Source organism: Saccostrea echinata, unplaced genomic scaffold (genome assembly GCF_033153115.1).
Source record: "Saccostrea echinata isolate AGI-Se365-2 ecotype Australia unplaced genomic scaffold, CSIRO_AGI_Sech_v1 ptg000028l, whole genome shotgun sequence".
Taxonomy (NCBI): Eukaryota; Metazoa; Mollusca; class Bivalvia; order Ostreida; family Ostreidae; genus Saccostrea; species Saccostrea echinata.
This window is the reverse complement of record NW_026889777.1, coordinates 18,114,856-18,129,567: the sequence shown is the minus strand read 5'-3', so window position 1 is coordinate 18,129,567 and position 14,712 is coordinate 18,114,856. Positions and strand designations below refer to the sequence as shown.

The following is a 14,712-nucleotide window of genomic DNA, read 5'->3' as shown; positions in this document are numbered from 1 at the left end:
TGTCAGTATGGTAAAGGTTTTCACTTCCACTCTTCTCAAAGGATATTTGGCTCTATGAGTGTTCAAACTTTGATTAATGCCATTCATCATGACGGCCGTGGGTTTGACTTTTCTCACCCACAAGACCATGTTCAATATTTTCACTTTTCCCGTACTTAGTGCTTTGATCATCATATAGAACTGAGGTCTAGCTCGATTAAATCTCAAACGGACGTCTACTCCATTGGGTAGAAATCGGTCTTGTTGAAATAGATCCAGATGTAAACGATCAAACAAGGGTATTTTCTTACTATCTTTGATGGCCTGGTGACGTTTTCTAAATCCTTCGTTTCTAGAATTGGCCGGTAACTCTGGGACGATGGGTTCGTCAATGGTCACAGTATCGGCACCACCACTTGCACCTGGGGTTACATCAAATGTCTTATTTTGAGCCACTCCAAGGTCTGCTACCCCCACTTCGTCCATGTGTCCTGCCGTATCTTTTTCCCACAGACTACAGGCTCTCATCTGGGTCATTAAAGTTCTGGGTTTGTAAGAAAGTAATTTCTCCAGATAAGCTTTGTAAGGATAAGTATCGGTTCCCGGAGACACTATTTTTCCATTGACACTGAGATCGATTTCCGTAAACAAGGAATGAAAGATATTATTCACCGGGGCGCAAGTGGTGTTAGCTCCAGTCAGATCAGTACCATCGTCTTTGGTGAATTTACACACCATTTGAACATACGTTTGAGATAAATCCAGATATTGATCTCCTTGTCCTTTAATTTCAAATTCAATGGGAGTCGTATCCGAATTTAAAGTACTAGAAATGGGGTAATATTCTTCCCATTTGGAGTCTTCTAAAGCAATATTAGTCGGGGGGACTTGGAACAATTGTAAATTGTTCATCCCACAAGCACAGGAATCTGGTTGCAACATGATGTCTGTCTACTAAGATGGATTTTTCACAAATGAAGGTCAATCTCACTCGACTTTCCTATTTATAGTGTCTCTCAATCAAAGATATCTAAACCCCTTTTTCTCTTCTTAGGACCTCCTCGGGCTAACACAGGTGCTTTTTTTCTTCTTCTTCTTTTCTTACCGAGATTCAATCTTTGTTTCAGGGCTTGTACTCCGTGAGTTTTGACAGCGTCTTTTAAAGATCTCTTATTTTCTAACACGTCTAACCCCGTTCTAGCGGCAGCAGTCAAGGCATGTTTGGCTCCCGTTTTCAGTAAATTTCTCACAACTCCTCTCCCTCTCTGCCCTCTTCTTCTTCTTCTTCTTGTTTTTCTTCTCCCTTTACCTTTTTGACCTTTCTTATTCATCTTTTTAAAAGCTAGACTTCCTCCTCTATTGAGAGCAAATAAGCCCGTATTTTTAACGGCATTGAGTCCATGAGTTAAAAGAGCATTTTTGATATTTTTCCTTTTTTTAATCACATCCGCTCCTATTTTAGCTCCGGCAATCAAGGCTTGATTACGACCCATTTTGACTAGATCTTTAAGAAATCCTCGACCTCTTTGTCGCCGCCGGCCTGAGCCTAATTGGACAGCTTCTTTTAAAGTCATCCCTATAGGTAGGTTCGGTACCATTCCCGACAGGAAGTCTATAAAATTTCCTCCTCTTTGAGATCTTAAATGCTGGCGAATTCGCCTAAATTTGGGTAGAAGCAAACTGTCTGGAAGAAGATTTAGTATTGGAAATCCAGTAGGATTAGGGGTAAGGGCTCCAGCCAATCCAGAGATAATTCCACCTACAACACCGTGTCCTTTTTGACGTAATAAACCTCTATGATAGACAAACTGTCCGTGTCCTCTTTGTCTCAATAATCCTGGATGATACTGCATGTTTTCATGACTCGTGTCAGACTGACCTAAATGCACTCCGGGGACTCCTTTTTATACCCCTTCCTGTCTTAAGGTTGAATACAATACAGACAGCATATCAGACAAGTCATCACTCCCAATAGGATGTAACAAAAAAGATGTACACTCATCTCAGTACACTTTTCTGAAATGAAGTTTCACGACCGATTTTCCATTTAGAAAAGGCATTGGAGTCCCTAAAGGAGTCATGATATGAATCTCAATGCTATCGAAATGTTACGGGTTCCCATTTAGCTTGTTTTTTATCTTCCAGATTGAGTGTACAAGGAACCACTCTTAATAATTTCAAGGCATTGGATCCTACCGTCTGGGGTTCAATCAAGTCACAATACACGTACATGGAATTCAGATTTCCATATAAATCGACGTTATGGTTGCCCATGTAACTCACGTTGATCCATTTGGTTTCTGTTTCGTTCTGAAGCATCACCTTCTTACTTTCTATTCCTAACTTATAAGCTAAGGCTGTGGGAAAACGAATGCAAAGGGGATTTTTTCTAAGTTCTCTCCCCGTAAACTGATACATCACTTTATCATATTTGTCATGATAGACTAATTTCATGACATTCTCTTGTCTAGGATCACCCAAAAACTTCCATAATTTATTCAAAGTTCTTTCCAGTCCAAGACTGATTTCATTTGTTAAAGCCATGGGATGAATGAAGGGCCCCGGTCTAAAGTGAATTCGTTTAATTTCCATCTTCTGGTCTTCAGTTATGAGATTAGCAAATTCGGTATGGTCCCAATCTAACAGTACAGGACATTGCCTTAATGGCAGCGCCTCTATGGTTTTCATTTTAAATCTGCCCCATTTAAAGGCACTGGGTTCTTGGAGTTTTGGAACATAAACCTGAGGAAGCAGGATGTCAAAATAAGCTTCCTCTTCTGTGATGTTTTTCAATGAAATGGGATACATCAATTCTGTTAAAGCCACTTCCCATTGTCCATCTGTTAAATCTACTGTTTGTGGTAATAAGGTTTTAAATTGAGCAGTCGTATTACTCGGAAAAGATTGCATGGACCCATCACTGGGTAAAGTCATATAAAAGCCACTGCTCTCGGCCATGTTCAGTGAGATACTGAGACAAAATAACTTAGGACCCTTCTATTTATAACAACACTTTTTGTTTTTTGTTTTTTAAAAAATTTTATTGAGTTTTTTTTTTTTTTTTTTTTTTTACATTTTTTCTTCTTCTTCTTCTTCTTCTTCTTCTTCTGATCTGTAATCAATCACTCTGTCTAAAACACCAAGTCCTTCCTTCTCCATATTGTCTTTGATCTGGGAAAAGGGGATGCGACAATACACGTACTGTTTAACGTCGTGATAATCTGAAAAGGTCAGTTCTCTTTTCTTCATCTTGAAAAAATGTCTCACACACTCTGCTATGTCGGAGTACCAGAGACTTTCGTTCAGAACCAGAGTCATCGGTGTCGAACGATTCATAGGATGAGTACAGCTGACCCATTTATATTGCTCGTAATGCTGGTTGAATTTCACCCTCACTCTAGTTCCTTTAGGATGCGGGATTTTGACTCTTTTTTCCAGCCACACGTCTTCCAGGGAATGTCCTGGATGATTTTCAAAGAAATCCAGGATCGCTCCTACTTTAGTTTTCATCCACCCTCCTTCCATGTAAATAAACCGAGTGATGGGGCTCTCACAATACCAACGATACTGCATCTTTTTTAAAACACGTCTGACTTGGACAATGAACTTTTTCAGAATGAATGATTTTTTTGGGGGTCATACCTCTTTATATAACCTTATCCAATCTATTTTTAGCATCTCAGGAAAAACCCAACAACATGTGGTGGTGGTGGTGGTGGTGGTGAAATTTTTTTTTTTTTCCACAAAAAAGCTCAGCTTTAAAAATACCTCTGGATCTGACTATTTACAGTCGCTTTGTGAAATTTTTTTTTTTAAAAAAAGCTCAGCTTTAAATACCTTTGGATCTGACTATTTATAGTCGCTTTGAAAAAACCCACACGTGCTTCACACGTTTTTACTCTATTTAAGTCTATTGGTTTTTCCAAAGTCAAAAAATAAATTTTTTTAAGTCTATTGGTTTTTCCAAAGTCAAAAAATAAATTTTTTTAAGTCTATTGGTTTTTCCAAAGTCTAAAAATAGATTTTTTAAAAAAAAAACCTCAGGTTTTTACCTAGGGCATAAACTTGGCACCGATTCAAGTCATCAAGCTGCCTATTGTGACGTCATCACATGTATTCAGCTGAGAAAAATAAGACCTGGTTTGGTTTTATAGTTTTTTTTTTTTATTATTGTTCAAATCGACACAAGGGACAATTTCTGTAAGAAAGCCGTATAATGGACTTGTAACACTTTTCACAGCAGGGATATTTCATACACTGTTGACATTTCCATTTTCCTTGGGTGTTTTCTTCCCAGCAGGAGGGGCATCTCTCGATCTTGGTATTTCTTCTCATGCGCTTAGCCCAACGTGGCATCATAAAATCAACTCCATATTTCCACAGGTAATATTTCAGGCACCAATCACAGCGACAATACCACAAACTAGGGGGATCGTCTACTTCCCAGTGAGGTATACGTTCTCCACATTCATTACATCCCCAATACCAACCAATAAGGTCGTCTTCACTGTCATACTCAGGTAATCTGCTGATCTCTCTCAACTGCCTATGGCAATGAGGACAGGCACTATTTTCTTGGTGAAGAAAATACGACATTCTCCACACAGAAGGCATGATTGAAAAAAAAATGAGCACAGTGAACTCAAAGCTAAGATTTATATACCTTGGGAAATCTATTTTTAGTAGAAGCGGAAAAACCAACAACACCAGAATTTTTTTTTTTTTCTTAGGCTTTTAATTCACAACAACAACAACAACATTAAATTAACAAACATGGAATACTTTTGCATAGTTCTTTTTGAATAGGAAAAGTTCTCCTCATGTACAAATATTCTGTTTCACAAGCACAGTCCATGATGTCGTATCCTTCTCTGAGCACTTTGTTTACATAATCTTTGATACAATCTCGGACTTCTTCCATCCATTTTCCTTGAATCCAGGTCCTTGCTGGTGCCTCTGTTTTGTGAGCCAAAACGTATTTGACTTTCCATTTGAATTCCTGATACTGGGGTCGCCATGACCCTAATAATAAGACTATGATTAGTTCACATTCATGGTCCGGTAATTTGAATCTCTTATACAGGTACACATCATTGAGTCCTGTTTCTCCCGGATTCTTGTCAAAGAAATCTTGGATAGCTTCCTCTTTGTTTTTCATCCATTCTCCTTTTTTAGTGGAACCTGTAGGCTCTTGCATTTTCCAACGATACTCGGAGCTTAAAAATTCCATGTTGTGCTCTGTCCTCAGTCAGATCAGAAATGAAAAAAATCTTTGTTGTTTCCCCATTTTATATATATACTCTGTGGTGTATCTATTTATTTTTTAAAAAAGACATTAACTCTGTGCATTCGTGGTCTTCTTAGGTGTATGATGCATCATCGTAGGACTAGGCATGATATAACCCACTGAGGAACTGACACATACCATCCAATATTCTCGATTAGGATCGTGTAAAGCTAACATGACCACACTGGTGACGATGAGAGATACACAGATCAATAATTGTGCGAAATAAACGATTTCTTCTCGAGGAACATTCTCTCCACAAAATTTCCAATGAGGAGCTATTGGATGAGATCCGTTTGTGGAATCCATGAATCGAAACTAGGGGGATATCCTTTCCACCGAACTTTGACTTCTTGAATGATTTTTTTCCCTACGCGTCGCTTTTTATACCCCAAGATTTCCTCCACTTCGTACACGTCGTCTTTTTTAATGATCTTTTGTAATTCTTTCTCGTAAAAATTCCCTTCTAATTCCTCTCCGTTATAATCTTGCACTCTATACACGTAAGGATACCTTCCAGGAACTCTTTTAGAAATGGTAAACAGTTCTGTGGTCCAGTTAGGTAAATATCCTTTTTCAAATGTGCGCTTGGCTTTACTGATGCGTACCCGATCTCCTTCTTTAAACTGAGGTTTAGGAAACTGTTTCCGATTGGATTTCCCATATAAAGTTTTCCAGACTTTTAACACATTAGAAGCATTCACTTGAGCTGGTGCTCTTTGGATACTGCGATGATAAGTGTGATTGTAAGCATACACTAAATCCGGTAAGATCTCTAAATACCGTCTGGTTTTATGACGGGTGAAATAGCGCCACACGCGTGCTTTGAGAGTTCTCTGAAATCGTTCCACGATACTGGCTTTGGTGTCCGTATTACGAGTGGTAAAAAAATGAATGGATTTAAAAGCCTGTAAGAATTCTCGATTGGTAAATTCTTTTCCTTGATCGGATTGAATGCGGACGGGACGTCGACCGTCTTGTTGAAAAATCTCTCGTAATCCTCGAATCATTTCTTTTCCCGTTTTCTGTTTTAAAGGCACCACCCAGGCATATTTAGATAAGACGTCAATGGCACACAATAAAAAAGTATAACCGTCATTGTGTTTCTTTAAACTGGACACATCTGCTAAATCTAATTGCCATTGTTCGTCTATATCCGTCACTCTAGTCTGTTGTCTCCGGAATTTTCTTTGAATGGGTTTATGTAAGGTATACGCATCTTGCTCTTTTAACCATTCTCGTATCTTTTTCAAGGAAATCTTATGTCCCAGACTTCTGACCTGACGATACAAAGCTTGTATTCCTCCGTACCCTCTTTTAGGATCATAATAAATCTCTTTTAAAATGTCTTCCACTGGTTTCTTTTTCATATCTTAGGTAATGAAAGCCAATTTTCGTCGATCTGTTCTAATCTCTTTTTCGGTAAACTTGGACTGAATTTAGATTTTTTGATGGCCTTCGCTAAATTTAACAGAGGTCTAGGAGTGGATTTTTTTATTCCTCTATCTCCAACAGGTCTACTAATAGGGGTCAAAAATGAAGAAGAAGCATCTTTAAATCCACTATCGCCCTCGTCCTCACTATCACTGAGGATACTTTTAGGAGTACTGATTTTTCCAGGTCTCTGCATGGCTTTTATAAGGTTTCCATTGCTCACGTATTCCAGAGGAGTACGAGTCTCTTTTAAAGCTTGAGCAAATTCATCTAATCCTTTAGGAAGGGGATGGTTTTTACGAGAACGAGATCTCATACTATCAGCCATTAAATCCACAATGTTAGAATCGGGAACTTTTTGACCTCGATAACTAATTTCACCTTCCTTATTCCAACTCAACACCTTGGTTTTCTTTAAATGATTTAATAATAATCCAGCTTTTCTTTTCATGTTTTTATTCACTGTTTCAAGGATTTCATCTTCAATCTCAGCTGGGGCTGCTGGTGATGCTGCTGCTGCTGCTGCTGGGGCTGGAGCTGCTCCTGCTGCTGGAGCTGCTGCTGCTGGAATTTTGGGTTTAGAAATAGGTTCCTGTCTAGCTTGTTGTAAATAATTCCTATATCGATGAAGTTCCTGGCCATATAAAGCGACTTTTTCTTCTGGGGTTAAATCTTCACGTCTTGTAATCTCGTCCAATTCCCGACCTAAACTGATGGTGGATTGAAATTCCGGAGGTTTGGGTAATTTTGCCTTGAGATCGTTCAATAAGACCTCGGGAACTAACACCATTTTACGACTCATTTTTTTTTCTTCTTCTTGATGACTTTATAGACGGACTGACCGGCACCCAACAGTAAAGGTGCTGCTGAGATTAAAAGGGGTAAAATGTTTCCTCCTTTTTGTTGAAGTAATAAAGCTCGTCGTTTATGGACAGATTGAGGTTTGACCAGTCTCCTGAAGATGTGTTTCTTAGGAGCTAGTTTTCGTTTATGAGCCGAACTGAGAGGTAACATTCCTTTTAATAGGTTGTACACGATCTCGCAGATTTTGAGAATACAATCTCCAGAACAATGTTTTAAAATACCCGTCTTTAATGGAGAGGAATAGTGAGGGTCAGATAACACTCTTAAAAGAGGCCAGTGAGGTTTTAATCGTGTAGAACAGCAAGTCCTTCTTTTCTTCTTCTTAGCCATCCTGGGGTTAAAATGAGGACATGTCCCAGGTTTCTCTCCTTTTTATACTCTCAAGGAGGAGGAGCATACATGTCGTGTTTGTCCTTCTCGTGTTTGTCTCTATTTTTCTGGGTGACGTAGATTTTGGAACAATATCGACATTTATATCTCATTCCTTTAGGAAGTGTAGGTGTAGAGGCGGTCAGAGGTTGAAAGCGTGCTATTTTAGGAGTGTGAATGGGTACTTTAATTCTAGGAGAGGGAATTCCCACATTGACTCGAGGAAACACTTCTAAATCGGTAGCTCTTTGACTGCCTATGGGCCCCATAGGACGATCCATTCTCATTTCAGCTTGTTTCTTTAATAACTCCCCAATAGTTTTTTGTCTTTGTTCCTTATAATACTGATTGATTTCGTTTTTCAGACTTTCGGGCATGGCTTTTCGTTGAGCTGGAGTCTTGGGAGTCGTTTTTTTTTTCTTCTTTCTACCACCAGGGGCTTTTCTTTGAGTAGGTTTTCTCTTTTGAGGTTTTCTCTTAGGAGGTTTTCTCTTCTTTCTGGTCTTTTGAGCTGCTCCTCCTACTCGCACCATCCAATCGGGAAACACTCTTTGTTTCTTATTATCGACTCTGACTACCACACCTTTCAAACGACGGACACGTCGTTTGTTAGGTGCATTCCATTTAAATAAATGACGAATGATGACTCCGCCTAGAAATCCGGCTCCTCCGCGTTTTGAAATGGCATTTTTTCTGTCTTGATCACTCGCCGACTTATCGGCTATGATGCTTAAATCTTGACGATGATTATTAATAAACTTTTGAGTCTGTTTATTGATGGGTAAGACCCCACGTATCAAATTTCGAGCTCCCATAGCAAACCAATTCAATAAGGCTTTACGCCCTAATTCGATTAAATGGGCTCGCTTGGCAGGATCTCGTTCCCGCTGTAAAAGTCGTAAGGTTTTCACTAATTTACTCTTGGCCGAGAGAGGTCGACCCATGACGACTGTATAATGATGAATGACAAGTGTAATGTTGATACATTTTTATTTATACTCTTGTGGCATGTGTATAGTCAACCATTCAAACAATCGACTTCTCAATCTGTATTCGTCTGGGGTCTGTGGATTCAAGTCCACCAGGAGATACCCGTGAGGAACACTGGTGGCTTCTTGATAGGCCGACATCAAATGAGGTAAGGCTAACTGTCGACTCAAGACACTGATTTGAGATTTGTCTCTGGGATTTTTAAACAACACTAAATAATGAGCATTCAAACTAATGGTGCGATGCTGTGGTGCTCGATCAAATAAGTTCTGAGTGATGTAAATCACACTGGTATTCCGATGATGCGCTTTACGGGTAAACCAATCCACGATCGATTCGATGGCTTTTCCTCCCATCATGTCGTCAAAAATGAGTAAGTGAGGAATAGTTATATTGGCCACTAATTTCTCATCGTCTTCTGGAATATTTCGAATGAAGGAGACCCGATCTGTTAAAGTAGTGTAAGCAGGTTGCCATTCCCGATAACACCAGACAATTTTTTGTGGCATGGGGGTACTCCAATGTAAATTTTCCACCAATTTCTTGACAAATTCCGTTTTCCCCGATTTAGAAGGTCCTGCTACCACCATGGTAAATTCGTGTTTCAATTGAAAAGACGGGAGTGTCTCCTCAGGTTGCATGATGACAAATGAAGAGAAAAATAGGGTTTCAATCCTTTTTATTCATAGTCAACACAGAAATATACGCTGGGTTCTCTTCACATCGGCTCGACAGATGGGGCAATACCGGAAGGTGGGAGCACATAAATAACAGCAACATACGTGTCCGCAAGGGAGTAAAGCCATTTGTAATTCTCTCTCTAAACAAATGTGACATTTTCCTGTGGCCTGGATCTCTGTAGAGGTTTGGTCTAGTAGAGGTTTGATTTCAGGTGAAGGTTTGTATCCCACCCGGAGTAAATGGTTAATGAATACGATCATCACCCACTCACGTCCTTTATAGGTATTGATGTAAGGACAATTAGGGTTCCAATAAGCATGTTCTACATAAGGATGGTCTGTAGGTTCCCAGAGGTTTAAAGTCATACCACAATGAAAACAGATGGTCTTATCACTCACTCCTCTGTAATAAAATCCGGCTTTGGCTAGGTCGGGTATTAATCCTTTTAAAGAATCGGGCCATCGATCATCAAAGGTAGCTTCTCTCTTTAAGAGCAGAGCATATTTAGGGTAAACAGGAAGGTAGTCTGGCTCCTTATCAACACCAGCCATGACTGAAGTGTTATATTATTTTCCCCCCGTTTTTATAACCCCTCATTTTTTTTGGGGGGGGGGGGGTTTCCCCATAAAATAACAACAACACTTAAAATACAGTTTTGTTTTGTTTTTTTTTTTAATAACCATAAGGTAAAGTGTTATAATCTTCCATCAATTGTCTCTTATCATAGACAATTCTATATTGTTTTTCTAAAGGTATTGTCTTGACTTCATGTTGACGAGTCCTCTGCATTTTGTAGGGATACGAGACTTGGATTTCGTCAATTTCTTTCTGGAGCATTTTTTCTAAAGTCTCTGGTGACACGATCTGAGAGGCCCGATAATTGAGAGTCAATCCTTTGATTTTACACATGGATTTTCCCTTGGCGGTGAGGTAAGCATAATTTTTGGGGCCTCCTGACATGAATTTGATAATGTGGTCCCCGTCTAATTCGTCTGTCCATTCTCCTAAACTGTTGCCAAGGGTAGGATTAAATTGTCCCTCCTCATGTTGGTATATGATACTGTCCGTGTCGAAATAAAGGACCCGATCTCCCAAAGGTTGTAAAGTCTCGTAGAGGTGTAATCGGGCATGGGCGGTAGTGAAACAGGCCAGTACCACGTTTCCGAAGGGACACTCTTCCACGAATTCCTGTTTCTCTTGATAATTGACCAGCATCATGTCCGATTCGGCCTGCTCTTTATTTTCTAAGAGTTCTATCCCTTTGATGTCAATGGTCGAATCTTGTAAGAGTTGTTGTAATTCCTCTTCTTCGGTCAAGTATCGAGTTTTAGGTAATAACAGGCGTTGAGCGAATTTTCCCCACAAGCAATTTAAAAAGAGTTTGGCTATCGTTCTTAGCACCGGATTTTTTTCTATACTTAACAGGTCCATCCTGATCCCTTCTCTGTCTAAGACTTTACGAATGTAATCTAGTTTCTGTTCCTCCGTCTGACAATCAGGTGGGAATCCAGAAGCTTCCTGTTTGATCTTTAAGAAGGTATCGATGTAAGATCTGAATAAATCTCGACTGCTTTCTGAAAAATGCCAAACTTCGTAAATCCGCTCTAAGGTATATCCCATGTCCAGGGCTTTATGTAATTCTGTAGTCACCCAGGTACCCGTAAGACTGCGTTCCTGGTCTGCGTGTTGACATCGATGTTTAGAGGTAGAGTCCTGTCGTTCCGCACAGGTTCGACATAAGGGAAACAATAACTTGCCTCCAGTGCGATAAGGTAAAACGGGGTGATAGAGGCCTCGGGGTGGTAGGACCCGACAGTGAATGAGGCCGAAATAAGTTCTCATGTCCTGGAATTGGTCTGTTATGATCTGAGGATGGCCTAGGGGGAAAGGTCTGTGTTTTAATACGTAAGGGTATAAGGAACAGACGTCCACGTATCTCATGTCCCCCTCCTCACAATATAATTTAGTGGCATTAGTCCGACCTCCGTACAGGGCGTCTCGGGGGTTCAAAGGATCTGGAATGTCCAGGTCTCGTACATAATTCTGTAGAGTTACCTCTCTTTGTACCTGTTGATCGAATTCGTGCTCCCAGATGCTACGGAGGGAGTACCCCATTTCCTCTAAAACAGAACTCCGTCTTAAAGTTTCCTCGTGTAATTGTTCATAGGTAAATTGGGTCCGGTGAGGATGACTTTTGGTCTGTAAATTCGGATAGCAGGTGGGGCATCCGTGCCAATAGCATCCGTAAAATTCGTAGACGGTGCGAGTGGCTTCCTGGTATCCGTCGACGGTATAACTTCCGATCTTGACTTCTCCCCCGTTTCTAGCATGTTGGATGTGAGATCCGGTCTGGTGACTCATCCAGCTTAACCACCGACAGGCTTTGGCGGAATATCGACGCGCAGGCTGATACCCCAGGTTGGGAATGATGGCAATGGTCTCTTTGGGCATGAATCCTCGACGGTAGGCTAAATTGGCCGCACTGGCAAAAGTGATGGATTCCTTGAAGGGGTCTACATGGACCAAGCTCTTGAGGGTGGCTCTAAACTGAGCACAGCATCGTCGTAAAATATCGACGTCCGAGACACAGTACTCTAAAAATTCCTTCTGGAAGTCAAACACTTTTCCGGCTTGTTGTTCGTACCATCGGTAAAAAGCCTGTCGTCCACTTATAGACATGTCGTCGGGATTGTAGTAAGCTGCCGGTGGATAAGGCCCCACGTAATTCTGGTTCTGTTCCGTATTAAAAAAGTGAGGGAAATACCCTTTCTTCAGTTCAGTGAATCCGAAAGCAGAGGGCATCTTGGACAGGGCAAAAGGTAAAAAATTATAGGAATCGATGAATTTCAGTCCGCAGATTTGCATGGATAAGATTTTACTGCCGTTCATGATGACGGTAGGTTTCAGGCAGGCGGAATGAACCAGGTAATTTAAAATGAACTGTCCGTCGTATCCTTTGAAATTGTGGGCGATGATGATGGCCTCGTCGTGTAATAAGGCGGAATTCTTATTTCCTGTAGTGGGTTGTAATAACCAGTCCATGAACTGCCTTAAGGTCTCTGGCCCTCGGAACAGGTGTTGACGGGGTCCCATGTGTCGACAGTGAGGACAGGGATCTTCTATGGGTAAGTGACCGCAATGTTGACATACGCGGTGTGCCACACACAGGTTAGGGACGTGGATGCCGGTTTCCTGCGTACATTCGAAATCGAAATAGATGTAGAACTGTAAGGTCTCTTTGCCCTTCTTTTTCTTTTTCTCGGGCTTGAGTTGAACGTAGCACTGATGATCCGTGTCTACGGTTTTCTTACAGATATTACATTGTTTCTGTCCTCCGCAATGATGATGAGGGAGTAATCTTTTAGACATCCATTTCTGACAATGGTCACATCGCCCCATTAAACTGCATACCGTGGTGGCCGTATTGTTACTGTGAGGCCGTAGATGATTTTGGTAGCAAGTCCTACTCTGAAAAACTCCCTGGCACTGGCTACATTGAATGCGGCTCCCGTCTGGAGGGCAGGGCGTGTCGGTTAAACAAAAGGAACATCGGTGAGGACACTGGGTACGATGGTCTGTGATGTTTCTGTAGCCCACGTCGCAATGATCACAGTAGTATTGATTGCCCGTCACACCTGGCATAGATATGATGGCATCGTAATGATGGTCGTTTAACAGGACATTCAAACAAGTTCCATCTCCGTATCCTTTGTAAATGGGTTCTAAGGTGAGTTTAGAGGAGGTGGACTTGAACTGGAATATTTTCAGTCGATAGCATGGGGCTAACACTTGTTGTAATTTCCCCCTTTCTTCGGGTCCACAAGGCCGATGGATATCACACCCGGCTTGTTCCATGAGAGCTAGGGCTTCGTTTTTCTGGTCATTAGCTCTTACATCTCCTTTCCGCATACGTATCCATCGCTTTTCCCATTCAATTAAACTCTCTGGATGTTCAGGTTTTTCACTGTATAACCGGGTGACTACGATGGCTCGAGCTAAACAAAACTTATCCCAAGGATTGTCGATCTGAACGATACTTCTTTTTCCCTTCTTAAAACTCTCCTTATTCAACATCAGATGTTTGGTTTTGTCTCCACCACTCCCTTCCGGATACTTGACCCGAAACATGTCGAATTCCATGGCCCCGTCTCCCAGTTTAAAATCTTTCTTGGATTGTTGCACGGCTTCTATTTTGTCTAAAATGACGTCCTCGTTCAAATGTTTACATTGCGTAAACTCGTACCAAATGTCGGAATCCAGAGAAGGATGGCGTATGTTCAGGCGTAGGTAATCGTTAGGATTACACTGCATTTGATATTTGACATCTTGCAGCATGTCTCTAAATAATCGCCGAACAAAGCCTCTGTTTTCCTCCTCTGGAAATTCCTTAAAATTCACACTGTAGACATCTTCATGCGCTTTAAATTTTCTGGAATGCTTGGCTTGTTTCAGTCTAAATTGATAATATTGGGAAATGGCCTTTGGCTTCCGGGGTGGTGAATGGGCTGATGAGTGTGGTTCTTCATCCGACACAGTCCTTTGTTGTTCTTGTTGGACTTGGGCTCTCTGCATTCTATCTAATATTCTGGCATTTCTTTTTCTGAGCGCTAATTCTCTGTGTTTATTGTTGTAAATAATTCTTTCTAACTCTTTCGCCCGTCTTCTCCATCTCATCAGTTGCTGGGCATGTAACAGTTTTTTCATAGCAGAATCCATGTCGACAGGTGATGGAACTGAGAACAGAATGAGCTTCAAGTCAGACACATGCAATACTTATACACTGTATGACGTCATAATGGCTAGGTTTTTCCAGGTGAGTGCTGAGCGCGTGCAGGTTTTTCCAGATCTCACATCTCACATCTCAGGAATTTCCAGATCTCAGAACGTGCTGAGCGCGCGTGCGGGTTTTTCCAGATCTCTGACCTTGACCCCGGGGGTGCACTGAGTTGACCCGCCCGTCCCCCCAGGGGCCCAAAAGTGCACTCAGTTGACCCGCCTATCTAGGCTTCTTATACTACTAACGTGTCACAATTCATGCCCATAATTGTTTCCATATATTTTTATCAGATAACTGTACATGTATAACTAATATTTATTGCCCAGTATGT

General features: G+C 41.0%; 2 protein-coding genes across 2 annotated transcripts; both read right to left on the bottom strand.

Moving 5' to 3' along the window:
- Nucleotides 1-9,612: 9,612 nt before the first annotated feature.
- Nucleotides 9,613-10,155, bottom strand: LOC133193592 (baculoviral IAP repeat-containing protein 7-B-like). The gene has a single exon (XM_061329553.1). The coding sequence runs from the start codon at nucleotides 10,153-10,155 to the stop codon at nucleotides 9,613-9,615; it is 543 nt and encodes a 180-aa protein (XP_061185537.1).
- A 121-nt stretch (nucleotides 10,156-10,276) lies between these two features.
- On the bottom strand, nucleotides 10,277-14,320 carry LOC133193591 (uncharacterized). The gene has a single exon (XM_061329552.1). It carries the CDS (start codon nucleotides 14,318-14,320, stop codon nucleotides 10,277-10,279), a length of 4,044 nt encoding a protein of 1,347 aa, XP_061185536.1.
- Nucleotides 14,321-14,712: the final 392 nt, after the last annotated feature.